Genomic DNA, 14,961 nt, shown 5'->3' with positions numbered 1-14,961 from the left:
ATGGGTGACTTCAACTACCCGGACATAGACTGGCTGCATATGTGTTCCAGTCATGACAAAGAAGCAAAGTTTCTAGATATTCTAAATGACTATTCCCTAGACCAGTTGGTCATGGAACCGACCAGAGGGATGGCAACCCTGGACTTAATCCTCAGTGGGGACCGGGACCTGGTGCGAGATGTAAGTGTTGTTGAACCGATTGGGAGCAGTGACCACAGTGCTATTAAATTAAACATACATGTAACTGGGCAATTGCCAAGAAAATCCAACACGGTCACATTTGACTTCAAAAGAGGAAACTTCACAAAAATGAGGGGATTGGTAAAAAGAAAGCTGAAAAACAAAGTCCAGAGGGTCACATCACTCGAAAATGCTTGGAAGTTGTTTAAAAACACTATATTAGAAGCTCAACTGGAGTGCATACCGCAGATCAGAAAAGGTACCGCCAGGGCCAAGAAGATGCCAGCATGGTTAACGAGCAAAGTCAAGGAAGCTCTTAGAGGCAAAAAGTCTTCCTTCAGAAAATGGAAGTCTTGTCCGAATGAAGAAAATAAAAAAGAACACAAACTCTGGCAAAAGAAATGCAAGAAGACAATAAGGGATGCTAAAAAAGAATTTGAGGAGCACATTGCTAAGAACATAAAAACCAACAACAAAAAATTCTATAAATACATTCAAAGCAGGAGACCATCTAGGGAGACAATTGGACCCTTGGATGATAAGGGAGTCAAAGGTGTACTAAAGAACGATAAGGGGATTGCAGAGAAGCTAAATAAATTCTTTGCATCTGTCTTCACAGTGGAAGATATAGGGCAGATCCCTGAACCTGAACTAACATTTGCAGGAAGGGATTCTGAGGAACTAAGACAAATAGTGGTAACGAGAGAGGAAGTTCTAAGCTTAATGGACAATATAAAAACTGACAAATCACCGGGCCCGGATGGCATCCACCCGAGAGTTCTCAAAGAACTCAAAGGTGAAATTGCTGATCTGCTAACTAAAATATGTAACTTGTCCCTCGGGTCCTCCTCCGTGCCTGAGGACTGGAAAGTGGCAAATGTAACGCCAATCTTCAAAAAGGGATCCAGAGGGGATCCCGGAAATTACAGGCCAGTTAGCTTAACTTCTGTCCCTGGAAAACTGGTAGAAAGTATTATTAAAGCTAGATTAACTAAGCACATAGAAGAACAAGCCTTGCTGAAGCAGAGCCAGCATGGCTTCTGCAAGGGAAAGTCCTGTCTCAGTAACCTATTAGAATTCTTTGAGAGTGTCAACAAGCATATAGATAGAGGTGATCCAGTGGACATAGTGTACTTAGACTTTCAAAAAGCGTTTGACAAGGTACCTCACCAAAGGCTTCTGAGGAAGCTTAGCAGTCATGGAATAAGAGGAGAGGTCGTCTTGTGGATAAGGAATTGGTTAAGAAGCAGAAAGGAGAGAGTAGGAATAAACGGACAGTTCTCCCAATGGAGGGCTGTAGAAAGTGGAGTCCCTCAAGGATCGGTATTGGGACCTGTACTTTTCAACTTGTTCATTAATGACCTAGAATTAGGAGTGAGCAGTGAAGTGGCCAAGTTTGCTGACGACACTAAATTGTTCAGGGTTGTTAAAACAAAAAGGGATTGCGAAGAGCTCCAAAAAGACCTCTCCAAACTGAGTGAATGGGCAGAAAAATGGCAAATGCAATTCAATATAAACAAGTGTAAAATTATGCATATTGGAGCAAAAAATCTTAATTTCACATATATGCTCATGGGGTCTGAACTGGCGGTGACCGACCAGGAGAGAGACCTCGGGGTTGTAGTGGACAGCACGATGAAAATGTCAACCCAGTGTGTGGCAGCTGTGAAAAAGGCAAATTCCATGCTAGCGATCATTAGGAAAGGTATTGAAAATAAAACAGCCGATATCATAATGCCGTTGTATAAATCTATGGTGCGGCCGCATTTGGAATACTGTGTACAGTTCTGGTCGCCTCGTCTCAAAAAGGATAGAGTTGGAAAAGGTTCAGAAGAGGGCAACCAGAATGATCAAGGGGATGGAGCGACTCCCTTACGAGGAAAGGTTGCAGCATTTGGGGCTTTTTAGTTTAGAGAAAAGGCGGGTCAGAGGAGACATGATAGAAGTGTATAAAATTATGCATGGCATTGAGAAAGTGGATAGAGAAAAGTTCTTCTCCCTCTCTCATAATACTAGAACTCGTGGACATTCAAAGAAGCTGAATGTTGGAAGATTCAGGACAGACAAAAGGAAGTACTTCTTTACTCAGCGCATAGTTAAACTATGGAATTTGCTCCCACAAGATGCAGTAATGGCCACCAGCTTGGACGGCTTTAAAAGAAGATTAGACAAATTCATGGAGGACAGGGCTATCAATGGCTACTAGCCATGATGGCTGTGCTGTGCCACCCTAGTCAGAGGCAGCATGCTTCTGAAAACCAGTTGCCGGAAGCCTCAGGAGGGGAGAGTGTTCTTGCACTCGGGTCCTGCTTGCGGGCTTCCCCCAGGCACCTGGTTGGCCACTGTGAGAACAGGATGCTGGACTAGATGGGCCACTGGCCTGATCCAGCAGGCTCTTCTTATGTTCTTATGTTCTATGTATGTACCAAATGGCCCTGAGGATTGCTTTCATATGCACATATAACCATTAATTGCTTGTATGCAAAAATATTTGTTTGCAATGTGTTCTGGCACATGGGTACACACAAGAAAGCCATGACTGGCCATGATACTCCATCACATATATGTGCGATGGCACATATGCATGGTTCATCATATGATGTGTGAAAATAACAGGAAAAATGAAAACATGCCCAATTCCATTTTGTTCTGACATTGCTCTAGTACTGATATACAAAGTTATAATGGGGCAACAGGTTAGGAAACCACATGACATTTAGATTATACATTCACTAATGAATTTCATCCATCCATCCTTGCAATGTGTCTAGCAGCTGGGTCAATGATGAAGAGTGAAGAAGACAAAAGGCTTCATTCTCCAGATTTCTTAACATGTCTCTCTGGATGTTGATTACAGTGGCCTAGAGTATAACAATATTTTTGACAGCTAACTAGGTGTTTGCAGGATGAATGGATAGACAAAGAGATCTTGTGGCTGAACCCAGACATACAGGTGTACTCGGGAATGAATAGATTTTTAATTGACCACCATCCAATCCACGGCCTCTTGTTGACCCATACTCTTATTGATCTGCTATTCATTCTCTGCAGCTCTGACAGCAACAGCAATACTTCTCATCAACCATATATAGCTTACATTTCCCTTAACGCAGCATCATAAGAAGCAAAAGGAGGATGAAAAAAGCAAAGTATGAGGAAATGAACCATAAAGCACATTTCAATCAAAAATTCATTTTTAATGTTTGTTTTTTTAAAGGATTTTTAAATTTTTTTCATCATTTGTCTTTTTACTTTGTTTCATGCAATATTTCACAGTCCCAATCCCACAGGGTTTTTTTTCAACTTTTTTTTTCAAACAAATAAAGAAATAAAGAAATAAAGAAGCTGAGGAATTATTAATTTTTGATGTCATTTTTTCCCTTATTTTTCAAGCAGGACCAAAATGTTGGAAGAAAATGCTTCATTTTTATCAATTTTTGTTCTTTTTTGTTTTTTCTGTTTAGTTTTTTTATTATTTCTTTTTTATCTCTGCAGGCAGTAATATTAGGGTTTGGTATAACCAGCAAGCACTCCTGTGTGTGTATGTGTGTGCGTGCGCATGTGTCCCTCTCAAAAGGTCAGGCCACAAACTTTTTAAAAACGTTTTGTTTTTTGTTTTTTAAGTTAACCAGGTAAATTGAGATGATAAAACTCATCAATAGAAGCCCAGAATTTTTTTATCTTTTTGCTTCCTTTTGCTTTTTTTTTTTTTTTAAGGTTTTTGTTTCATAACTTTGCTGAGGTTGACAGACTCCTTTCTGTTGCTCCCCCCCCCCCCGTCCCTAGGTGAAGTGGCTTCTGGTCTCGTTTCTCAGAGGCATAGTTAGCTGTAGTGTGGGGCTCTTGGACTGCACAGTTTCCCCACACCTGAGTGCATTTTCTTTTGTAAATTCTGAGTAACGTTCCCCCCACCCCCCCTCAAATCACCACACACAACTTGATCTGTAAAAGATAAACATGCTCTGATCTCCCAGACCCTCGCTTCCCTCGCTTCCCCACCCAGCCCCCAAACCCTTGTCCCCCACCCACCTCCCCAAAATCCCCCCAACAAAAGATAAAAAGTTTCTTTCCCTTTTCCACCATGGCAGGGGTTTCCTCCGGGATGCCTTTCCCAACCCGTTGACAATTCACGGTCTTTCCTTCTTTCTTCCTCCCTCCCCTCACAGCTCCCCCCTCCCCCCAACTGGGAATTTCATCCCTCTTGGGTGTGTGTGTTTTAGCGTGTTTTGCGCGCGTGCGCACGTGTAAGGTGAATCCACACTAGGTCAGCAGCAGTCATCCTCGTCAGTTTCGCTATAAGGTTCGTGTAGTGCTTTGCGTGATCCTGTCCCACGCGACTTGGCTGGTCCATGCGAGTGATAGTATCCATTGGGTAGCCGCCGCCCGTGCCTGGAGGGGGAAAGAGAGGACGAGCCGCCGCCCACCCGGGAAGTTCTGGGCGAACGTCCTGAGCTGCTCCCGTGCTGCATTGTCTCGTAGGAGAAGGCTTCCTCACCTGCTGGGCCGGCGTAGTCCGGACTCCGATAGTAGCCACTGCCGTGACGAGGTCCCGGGTGCGGCTCGGAGACGTGGGGGGCCGACCACCGGCTGCTGGCGTGTCGGTAAGCCCGAGGCGAGTCGTTTCGTAGCGGGACTGTGTGTCGCTCCATAGCCGGAGACGTGCTGCGCCGCTCAGAGACGTGGTGCTCCGCGGGCAGCGAGGGGTAGCGCCTCGGTGCTGGGCTGGATAGTCGGCTGGGGTGCACGGACTGCTGTTGCTGCTGGGGCCCTGTGCTCACGGCCTTACGGACCACGGGGGAGTAGGAGATGTGTGGCCGGGGTGTAGAAGGGGTCTGTGGGAGCTGGCGGCGTCCTCGCCTCGGGGTGCTGGTGCCAGACGTTGAGAGGACTGGACTCCCACTTACGGAACTACTGCCCTACACGAAAATTGAAACAAAGGAAATCAAAAAGAAAAAATATACAAGGAAAATCAACCAAGAAGAGACACGAGGAAGAATGGTGGGACAGGATTGGGGGTGGGGTGAAGGTGACACAGAGACGAGGATGGCGGGGGGGGGGAGCACAGGAACGAAAATAATTGAATGGAGAAAATAATTAAAGCAACAGCCACATCAGGGTGGAGGGAGAGGGAGGGCAAGGGGGGAAACGAAGAAGGGCGATAATAATAAGAGGGAGGGAGGGAAGGAGGGAGGGGGAATCAAACACAAAACAAAAGCAGAAAAGAGAAATGAGAAGTGGAGTTTGTATAAGTTTCAGGGTTTAAAAAAGCAGCGAAAAGCTTTTAAAATTACTTGCAGGCTTCCAAAAAAGAAAGCAAAAAGGGGATTAATTTAATTAAGAAAATAAAAAGCTTGAAGGAGACGTGGGTTGATTTTGCAAAGCACGGGTCATACTGCATGTTATCAAAGTGGTTAGGGAAAATAAAAGAAAAATATCGCGTTGAAAAAGGGAAGGAGGTTGGGACAGATAAGGGCAGGATTTAGGAACTGGCAGGGGTTGGAAGTGGAAATCTAGCAAGGAAAGATGAGGGAGAGCGCTGGGTCTGGAAAGTTTGGAACAGAGCCGAGCTCTTGAGGGAGGCCACAGAGTGCTGCTGTTGTGCACCTAGCCCATGAAATGTTTGATCTGTCTTTGCCTTCCCCAGATGGGATTGCTTACATTTTCTCTGGTTCCATATAGCATAGCTTTACTAAGTAAATGTTAAGGAGTTGGGCTTGTCACTCACAGTTCTTATGGAGAATAAAACCTGGATGGTGTCATCATGTCTGGGAGAGCCAGGTTCTTGCTGGGTCCAGACATGTGGAGGAATCTATCAAGAACCAGTGCTACCAATTTTACACTAGCTTTCTGTGGGTCTCATCCAGCTTGGGTGCATTGGCTCTGACTTGGCTTTGTCAGAACTGCCTCTGTAAGAATGTGGATGAATGGGTAAGTTCCAAAATGGTTTAAAACTGGCTAAAAGAGGGAACATAGGGAGAGTAATATACTTTTTTCACCAGGAACACACAAACACACACACATTCAGGCAATACATCAAGGTTTCATGCTATATTAGAAATAATTTCATATCAACAAGCTAGTACTTTTCTAGTTATGTTTGATTAGCAGTTTGTTAAAGGCAGGAAACAATATATTTAATATACCATACATTGAAAGTGCTGAGCAGCATAAAATGCAGCGTTCAATGTTGCAGCACGCTGTAATGTCTATTTCTGCATCTTGGTCAAGTATAAGGTGTACTAGTTTTGAGGAACAGTGGAATGAGGATGACAGAAAGCATGATATTCAGAGGGGGGAAATTATAATTTGAAAATAATGAGAAACAACAGAGGGGTGGTGTAGAATGCAGGAGACGTGATTTGTACGTGGCAACATTCATTTACATTTCCAGGTGCTACCAATGCCCCTTTCCTGAGAGCTGACATGGTGCCTTTTGGCTCTTCAGGTGGGAAGAAAGCACAAAGTTGGGGGTGGCTTTCTAAGTGAAGAATCTGGCAGAGCTGAATCCTGAACCAACAGCTCTCAGATCATATCCTTACCCCAACCAAAACAATAAAAGTGTTAGTTTCTGTCCTTTCCTAGAATGGCCACTGACTATAGAAGCAGTCTTTTTGTTGTTGCTATCATTATTATTCCAATAATAATAATTGGATTGGATATTATTATTATTATTATTATTATTATTGCTATCATTAGGTAACCATGGGCAAGTTACGGCTTCCTCTCTTCAGTCTGTGCTGTCACTTTCCCAGTTAGTAAAATTCTCAGTTACCAAAGAGACTGAACTCATTGTGATGGATCTAAGATAAAATACATTCAGAAAGCAAATGTTGTGTGATTAAGAAGAAAAAAATGCTATAATGAGGCTGAATGTCATCAGATTGCTCTAAGTGACTGTGGTAATGTCTAGTATTTTGCCTGCACAAAAGGTGAGGAAACAAGGATGTTGATAGTTGTGCAGAGGCATCTGCTTCCTTTATTGTAGGAAAGAGGTGACACCTCTATGGTGACAGCAGACTCAACATGGATTGGAATGTTGGTAGCCTCCAAGAGGATGATGAAGTCCCTAAACTCTAGCCTCAGCTGATGATAAAAAGTGATAAATGTGTACACACAGACTCTGGAAATGACTCAGGAAGCTGAAGCCAAGTTGGTCATTTTAGCTAGCAACTGTCCTTCTCAGAGGGAATTTGTTCAAAGACTACTAGATAATAATTGGATTGAAAGTAACCACTTAAAGTTCTTCCATATTTGAGGAGAAACATGACAGAGCTGTCCACTGACTAACCAACTATTTTGATTTATTCCTTCCATATTTGAGGAGAAACATGACAGAGCTGTCCACTGACTAACCAACTATTTTGATTTATTCCTGTTTTATAATCCTGGCACCAGGCAGTCAGTAGTGTTGGTTCTATACAGTGATTACTTTTTTATGGAATATTTGCTTTTATTAATGTGCAAAACTAAATTTTAGCCACATTTGCTTTTTTGTTGTGCAATATGTAACCAGGGCTATTTATTTATAAAAGTAATTATATACTGCTCTTTCACAAAACACCAGGGTAATATATAGCAACATTTTAAAAAAACCTTTTAAAAGCGGTATAGAACAATCATTAACCAATCATTCACTAATAGGCAAAAAATCCTTATGGTTTAAGAACATACCTATAGCCAACAGATATTTCTGTCAGACTTTAAAAAGCAGGAAAATTAGGCAGCTATAGTGAATGCACCAGGGGAGCAGGAGACCTGACCCCTCCCTGAGATATTGTACTGCCCTACAAATTTGTCAAAATGCAAACATAATTTGGGTTGGTCTTTCACAGTCCAATCCACTTCCTGTATAGCTTGGAAGAATTTGGTAACATGCCTCTGGTACTGGTAATTTTTAAAATTAGCCTCTGAGTATATCTATCAGAAATGGAAACATAGTTTAAGGAAGAATGCACTGAAAAAGCTCTATGTTGCTTGGTACTTGGAAGTGGGTGCCATGCTACATTTGAGGAGACCGCTATTGTGGGCTGATTATCAGTGATTTGTAATCAGGAGAAGAGCAGGAAATAGGTAGAGAAATAGGGAAGTAGCATCGAACCATAACCAGGAAAGGTGGATTATTAATATCCTAGGTTTGCATAGTAAGTGTTCCTGTGCCATGAACATGCCCATATGTGCGTGCATATAACCAAAGAATTTATTGCCGGAAATTTCACACACAAATATTTCAAAGGAATTTCTCTTTGACTATGATGTTGGGACCTGTTTCTGTATATATTACACTACACATGCCTCTATCAATGTATGCCATTAACATCTGCATAATATTTGGTGTGCCGTGTGACTAATATTTGTACTGTGAATTTTAGTGTGCTTTCAACATTTTATAAAAACGTCTGTGCAACTTTTCTAATTAAAAACACACATGCCCTAAATCTCTGGGTGAGTTGTGTCTGCAACTTTTTCTATGGTACTAGGGGCTGTGCCCCTAGTCACTTTGCTCGCCAATCCCACCTACCCCACCCTGACACCCATTTCACTCACCAAACATACTTACAGGGTTGCACTGATGTTGGAGGTGTAAAGGAGAAGAGCAGGAATATGCAAAGGCCACTGCTATCCTCCTTCCCTTCTCCATTGCACACACAATGTCAGAGCTCTTCTCCTTTGGACCTCACTGACTCTTGCCAACCCCCCAGCCTGTGCCAACCCCCTTGCTCCTTAGACCGGTGAGCATCAACTAGTGGGGCCCAGGGACACATTTGGAATTTTGAGAGAGTACAATGGGCACCAGGCTGCAGGGGTGTGGCTTGACACCAAATGACTGCCACGAGGTGTGGCTTCACAAAAACTTGGAGGTACTAATATTACTATATAATACAGCATTAGCACAAATCAGGGTTCAAATCCCCACTTAGCCATGAAGTTCACTGGGTGAGTTTGAGTCAGTCACTCACTCTCGTCCTACCCTACCTCATAGGGTTGCTGTGAGGATATAATGGAGAGGGAAACCATGTATGCCACCTTGAGTTGCTTGAGAAAAATATTGTCCATAAATGGAGGAGTGGGAGTAGCACCAACCCTTAAGCTGCAATCGAATACTTGAGAGTAAGTGATCTAACTGGCTCTTCAGCTGAGTGCAGGCAGCACCAACCCTCCTTCCACTAATCCCTAATCTTTCTAAATTAATTTGTTCACATTTTGTTCTGAGCTGGCATGATTGTATTCTCTAATTGAAGTTTTATATATGTCTACTCAGAAGTGAGCTCCATTCAGTTCAGTAGCTCTTACTCCCAGGTAAGTGGGCATAGGATTGTAATCTCAAAGGGTTCCTCTCAAAGGATGCAATCCTAAGCACATTTACGTGGAGGCATGCCCCTCAGTTACTTCTGAATAAGCATGCATAGGTTTACACTGCAGGAAATGTTTGTCCTGGTTTGATGACTCCACACCAAGCAGTAGTGTTGCTGTTTGTTAAGAAACACACTGAAAGAAGCTGGTAATTCCTGTATCTTCTTTCTCCCACATATCTCCTCTTCCCTTTTCTTTTCTCAACTCCTCCTTGTACACAGACCACTCCCATTTCTATGACTCCTCCCTCCTATTCTGCAATGCACACTTCCCTTTGCACACATACCCATTTTCTTTCCTCTTACTCCTTTCACAAAGATAAGTTATGCTTTATAGATTATCAGACTTACTAAAAATGTATTAACCAGTTGACATATATTATGAATATATAATTCTTTAACTCAATGAAAACCCTATTCATAGGGACACCATAAGTCGGAATCGACTTGAAGGCAGTCCATTTCCATTTTTTTCAAAACAAAGCAAGATTTGTTCCAGATTCTGGTCCAGAAGATATACAAGTGAGCCAGCTCTCAGAGAGTGAGTGAACAGAGTGAACAGGAATTTGGTAGGGAAGTGAGTGACCTGGGTAACCCTAGGAGACTGTGTGTTCTGAGTCACCGCTCAGCTGGATAGGTTGAAAAGTTGAAGGGTTTCATAGCTGCTTAACTGCAAGGGGTGCGTCCTGATAGCTGCTGACTGAAGAGGTGTGGTCTGATAACTGCTGAGTGCAACTAGCAACAGCTGAGTGCGCTGGGAGTTTCATTCTGTTTCCTGACTCCTACAGAGTAGAGCAGAGGGGGCTGTCTTAACTGGTCCAGAGGATATACAAGCGAGCCAGCTCTCAGGGAGTGAGTGAACACAGAGAACTAACAGGAGTTTGGCAGAGGAGGTCAAGGGGGAGGTCAGTAACGAAAGAAATCTTGTCACACACACCACATGCCAGCGGGATGCTACTGTCCTTCAAAGAGGACAGGACAAAGCACAGGCTATTCCAATACAAGTAGAAAGAAACAAAAGGTAATAGAGACTATGGACAGAAAGGACACTCCAGCGATGGTGACCTGCAAGGTGTGTGCAATGTTTTTCTTGGCTAAGAACAACATGGCATACACATGCAACAAATGCATGCTGGCGGTGCTTTGAAAGAAAAATAGGCCTGGAGCAGTGAGTGGCCACACTCAAGAGTATAAGAAAAGGTGAAGACTTTTTAGATAGAACACTGGAACAACAGCAAACAGAAGTGCAGGAGGTAGAAGAACAACAGCATGTTGAAGCAGGAGAGGAGAGTGTTGAGAGGAACAATGAAGTGGAGGAAACTCCGTGGAAAAGGATGACAGGAGCAGAAGAACTAGGACACCCTGCACTGGTGGAACTATGGAACCACTTTCAGGCACTTGAGGATGAGACTGGAGGTCAGAGGAAGAATTACAGGAGGCCCTGTGCGACAGCAAGTGAGAGGCTGAAGCTCAGTCAAGCAGAGACAATGAAACCACACCCCACAGCAAGAATAGTAGTAGTAGTGAGAGACTCTCTACTGCATGGGATTGAAACCCAAGTATGCCGAAAAGACCATGGAGTTGCCAGGTATGCTGTCTCCATGGAGAATGGATTAGAGATGTGATTGAAGGGTTGCCATCACTCATAAAGCCCACTGACATGTATCACTTTCTTCTCATCCGTGTGGGAACGAATGATACTTCCAAGTGGAGCTACGAAGAAATTATGTCAGAGTTTGAAGCTCTGGGAAGGAAACTCAAGGACTTTGGGACCCAGATAGTTTTCTCATCCATCTTTCTGGTACTTAGAAGAGGAATAGAAAAGGAAAGAAAAATACTGGATGTGAATGACTAGTTGCGAAGGTGGTGCTGATGCAAGAGATTTGGATTCTGGGACCACGGGCTACACTTCCTGGAAGATGGACTGCTGGCAAGTGATGGGTTGCACCTCACAAGGATTGGGAAGAATGTGTTTGGTCACAGCATGGAGAACTTCATCAGGAAGACTTTAACCTGAATCCTATGGGGGAGGCAGACTTAAGCTTGGAGGTAACAACTGATGAAAGCTTATGCACAGTAACAGGAACTGAGAGAACCGCTCTAATGGGGCCCAATAATAGTCTATATAAAAATGTAGGAGGGAAGCCTGACCGTAAATCACATGGTCTTTGATGTCTATATACTAACGCCTAGAGTATGGGAAACAAACAGGACGAAGTCTTCATACAGGATGGTAAATATGACTTGATAGGTATAACTGAAACTTGGTGGGATGACTCCCATGACTGGAAGACAGCAACTGAAGGATATAACTTGTTAAAAAGAACAGAAGGAATAGAAAGGGAGGTGGAGTCACACTATATGTTAGAAATATATATCCCTACACAGAAATACAGTGGGATGAGCGTGGTAGCCCCACAGAGAGTATCTGGATTAAAATAAGTGGGGCAAGGAATAAAAGGAACATGGTGGTTGGAATCTACTGTTGACCACCCAGTCAAGGAGAAGATGAGGATACAGTTTTTGAAAAGAAATGGTGGTACAGCCTATCAGTGAGGATAGCAAAATGATAACAGATGACAAAGAAAAGGCAGAAGTGCTCAGTTCCTGTTTTGGCTCAGTCTTCTCCCAAAAGAGGGTCTATGACCCCCCTGGGAATCATGAAGTTGAAGAGGCAGGATTGCAGTTTAAGATTGATAAACAAACAGTCAAGAAATACCTAATCACTTTAAACAAGTTCAAATCTGCAGGACCTGATGAACTGCATCCTAGCGTATTGAAGGAACTGGGTGAAGAACTCTCGGAACCACTATCTATTTGGGAAATCATGGAGAATGGGTGAAGTGCCAGATGACTGGAAGGGTGCTAATGTTGTCCCTATCTTCAAAAAGGGCAAAAAGGAAGAACTTGGGAACTACAGACCAGTCAGACAGACATCGATTCCTGGGAAAATTCTGGAGCTGATTATAAAGTGGTCAATCTCTAAGCACCTGGAAAACAATGCAGTGCTTACTAAAGCCAACAAGGATTTATCAAGAACAAATCCTGTCAGACTAATCTTATCTCATTTTTTCATCGGGTACCTCCCTTGTAGACTGTGGGAATGCTGTGGACATAATATATCTCAGCTTCAGCAAAGCTTTTGACAAAGTGCCCAATGATATTCTGATTAGCAGGCTAGCTAAATCTGTGCTAGATGAAACAACTATCAGGTGGATCCACAGTTGGGTACAGAATTGTACTCCAAGAGTGCTTATTAATGGTTCCTTCTCAAACTGGGGGGAGGTAACAAGTGGGTACCACAGGGCTCAATCCTGGGCCCATTGCTCTTCAACATTTTTATTAATGACTTGGATGAGGAGGTGCAGGGAATGCTTATCAAATTTGCAGATGATACAAAATTGGGATAGCTAATACCCTGGAAGGTAGAAACAACATTCAAAAGGATCTTGATAGGTTGGAGCACTGGGCTGAAAACAGAATGAAATTTAAAAGGGGGACGTGCAAAATTCTACACCTAGGAAAAAGAAACCAAATGCACAGTTATAAGATGGGGGATAGTTGGCTCAGCAATACTGCATGAGAGAAGGATCTTGGAATTGTAGTTGATCACAAGCTGAAAATGAGACAACACTGCAATGTGGCTGCAAAAAAGGCAAATGCTATTTTAAGTTGCATTAACAGAAGCGTAGTTTCCAAATCACATGAAGTACTAGTTCCCCTCTATTTGGCACTGGTTAGGCCTCATCTTGAGTACTGCATCCAGTTCTGGACACCACACTTTAAGAAGGATGTAGAGAAATGAACCGGTTAAGAGGAGGGCAACAAGGATAACCAGGAGATTGGAAACAAAGCCCTATGAGGAGAGAGTGAAAGAACTGGGTATGTTTAGCCTTGAGAAGACTGATGGGAGATATGATAGCATTCTGCAAGTACTTGAAAGGTTGTCACAAAGAGGAGGGCCAGGATCTCTTCTCGATTGTCCCAGAGTGCAGGACACAGAATAATGGACTCAAGTTACAGGAAGCCAGATTTCAACGGAACAGGAAAAAAATCCTAGATGTTAGAGCAGTACAACAATAAAACCAGTTACTTAAAAAGGTGGTGGGCTGTCCAACATTGGAGATATTCAAGAGGCAGCTGGACAGCCACCTGTCGGGTATGCTTTAAGTTGAATTCATGCATTCAGCAGAGGCTGGACTCGATGGCCTTACAGGCCCCTTCCAACTCTATTGTTCTATGACTAAAGATTTATTTGCAGCATGAGATCACATATACTGCCTCCAGCAAGGCAGCTCTTAGCTATGGGAATTGGAACCTCGCAGTATACTGATGATACCCAGCTCTATTTCTCTGTAACGTCTGAATCGGGAGAGGCCATGCAAGCCCTGGACCGCTACCTGGACTTGGTGGTGGGCTGGATGAGGTCCAATAAACTGAGTCTGAATCCTAGCAAGACGGAGGCGCTGTGACAGGTTGGTGGTTCCTGAGTTCGGATAATTGGTTAGTTGCTTGCTTTAGATGGGGTCGTACTCCCACTGAAAGAGCAGGTCTGTAGCCTGGGGGTGCTCCTGGATCCATCTTTGTCTCTAGAGGCCCAGGTGACCTCAGTGGCTAGGAGTGCTTTTTACCAGCTTTGGCTGGTGAGACAGCTGCGTCCGTTTCTGGATGGGGATAGCCTGACCACTGTTGTCCACGCACTGGTAACCTCCAGACTGGATTACTGTAATGTGCTCTATGTGGGGCTGCCCTTGAAGTTGGTCCAGAAGTTGCAGCTGGTGCAAAATGCAGCGGCGAGACTGCTCACTGGGGCAGGGTATCGCCAACATGCCACCCTGCTGCTGAAAGAATTGCACTGGCTGCCCATTTGCTACCGGGCCAAGTTGAAGGTTCTAGTTTTGGTGTACAACGCCCTATGCAGCTCAGGACCAGGATACCTGAAAGACCGTCTTACCCCTTATATACCCAGTCAATCACTGCACTCTGCGGGTGAGGGCCTCCTGCAAATACCATCTTATCAGGAGGTTCGTTCTGCACAATATAGGAAACGGACCTTTAGTGTGGCGGCACCTACACTGTGGAATTCCCTCCCTTTGAATATTAGGCAGGCACCATCTCTGCTATCTTTTTGGCGCCTTTTGAAGACTTTTCTCTTTCAGCAAGCCTTTTAGGTTGAGACCTATCCCAGTCTGCGTCTGTGTTAGAATTGCTTAATATGTTTTTATAACATTTTTAACCCTTTTTTAAAGCTGTTTTTAAAAAAATGTTTTTAATGTTGTTTTGTTTTAATGTATTTTAAGATCTGTTTTTATCAGAGCTTGGAAAAGTTACTTTTTTGAACTACAACTCCCATCAGCCCCAGCCAGCATGGCCACTGGATTGGGCTGATGGGAGTTGTAGTTCAAAAAAAGTAACTTTTCTAAGCTCTGGT

The 14,961-nt window shown here is 43.5% G+C and overlaps 1 protein-coding gene and 1 long non-coding RNA gene across 17 annotated transcripts in view; one reads left to right on the top strand and one right to left on the bottom strand.

Moving 5' to 3' along the window:
- Positions 1–14,961, top strand: part of LOC133380097 (uncharacterized) — a 69,376-nt gene that overhangs the window by 2,618 nt on the left and 51,797 nt on the right. The window contains exon 1 of one of the 3 annotated variants that reach the window (XR_009761365.1): positions 4,362–4,781. The exons of 1 other annotated variant lie outside the window; for it this stretch is intronic. This is a non-coding gene — a long non-coding RNA (uncharacterized LOC133380097). Of the gene's footprint in view, positions 1–4,361; positions 4,782–14,961 lie in introns of those variants that run through there. One more of the 3 variants, XR_009761367.1, reaches the window with a different exon arrangement.
- Positions 4,229–14,961, bottom strand: part of CACNA1A (calcium voltage-gated channel subunit alpha1 A) — a 360,598-nt gene continuing 349,865 nt past the window's right edge. For all 14 annotated transcript variants that reach the window (XM_061616674.1, XM_061616687.1, XM_061616675.1 and 11 more), the window contains one exon: positions 4,229–5,096. In XM_061616674.1, coding sequence (XP_061472658.1) covers positions 4,446–5,096 — 651 coding nt within the window. In that variant the 3' untranslated portion in view covers positions 4,229–4,445. The remainder of the gene's footprint in view (positions 5,097–14,961) is intronic.

This window comes from Rhineura floridana, chromosome 3, assembly GCF_030035675.1.
Source record: "Rhineura floridana isolate rRhiFlo1 chromosome 3, rRhiFlo1.hap2, whole genome shotgun sequence".
NCBI classification, from domain to species: domain Eukaryota; kingdom Metazoa; phylum Chordata; class Lepidosauria; order Squamata; family Rhineuridae; genus Rhineura; species Rhineura floridana.
The sequence above is the reverse complement of the archived record's forward strand: the minus strand, read 5'-3'. Positions and strand labels throughout refer to the sequence as shown.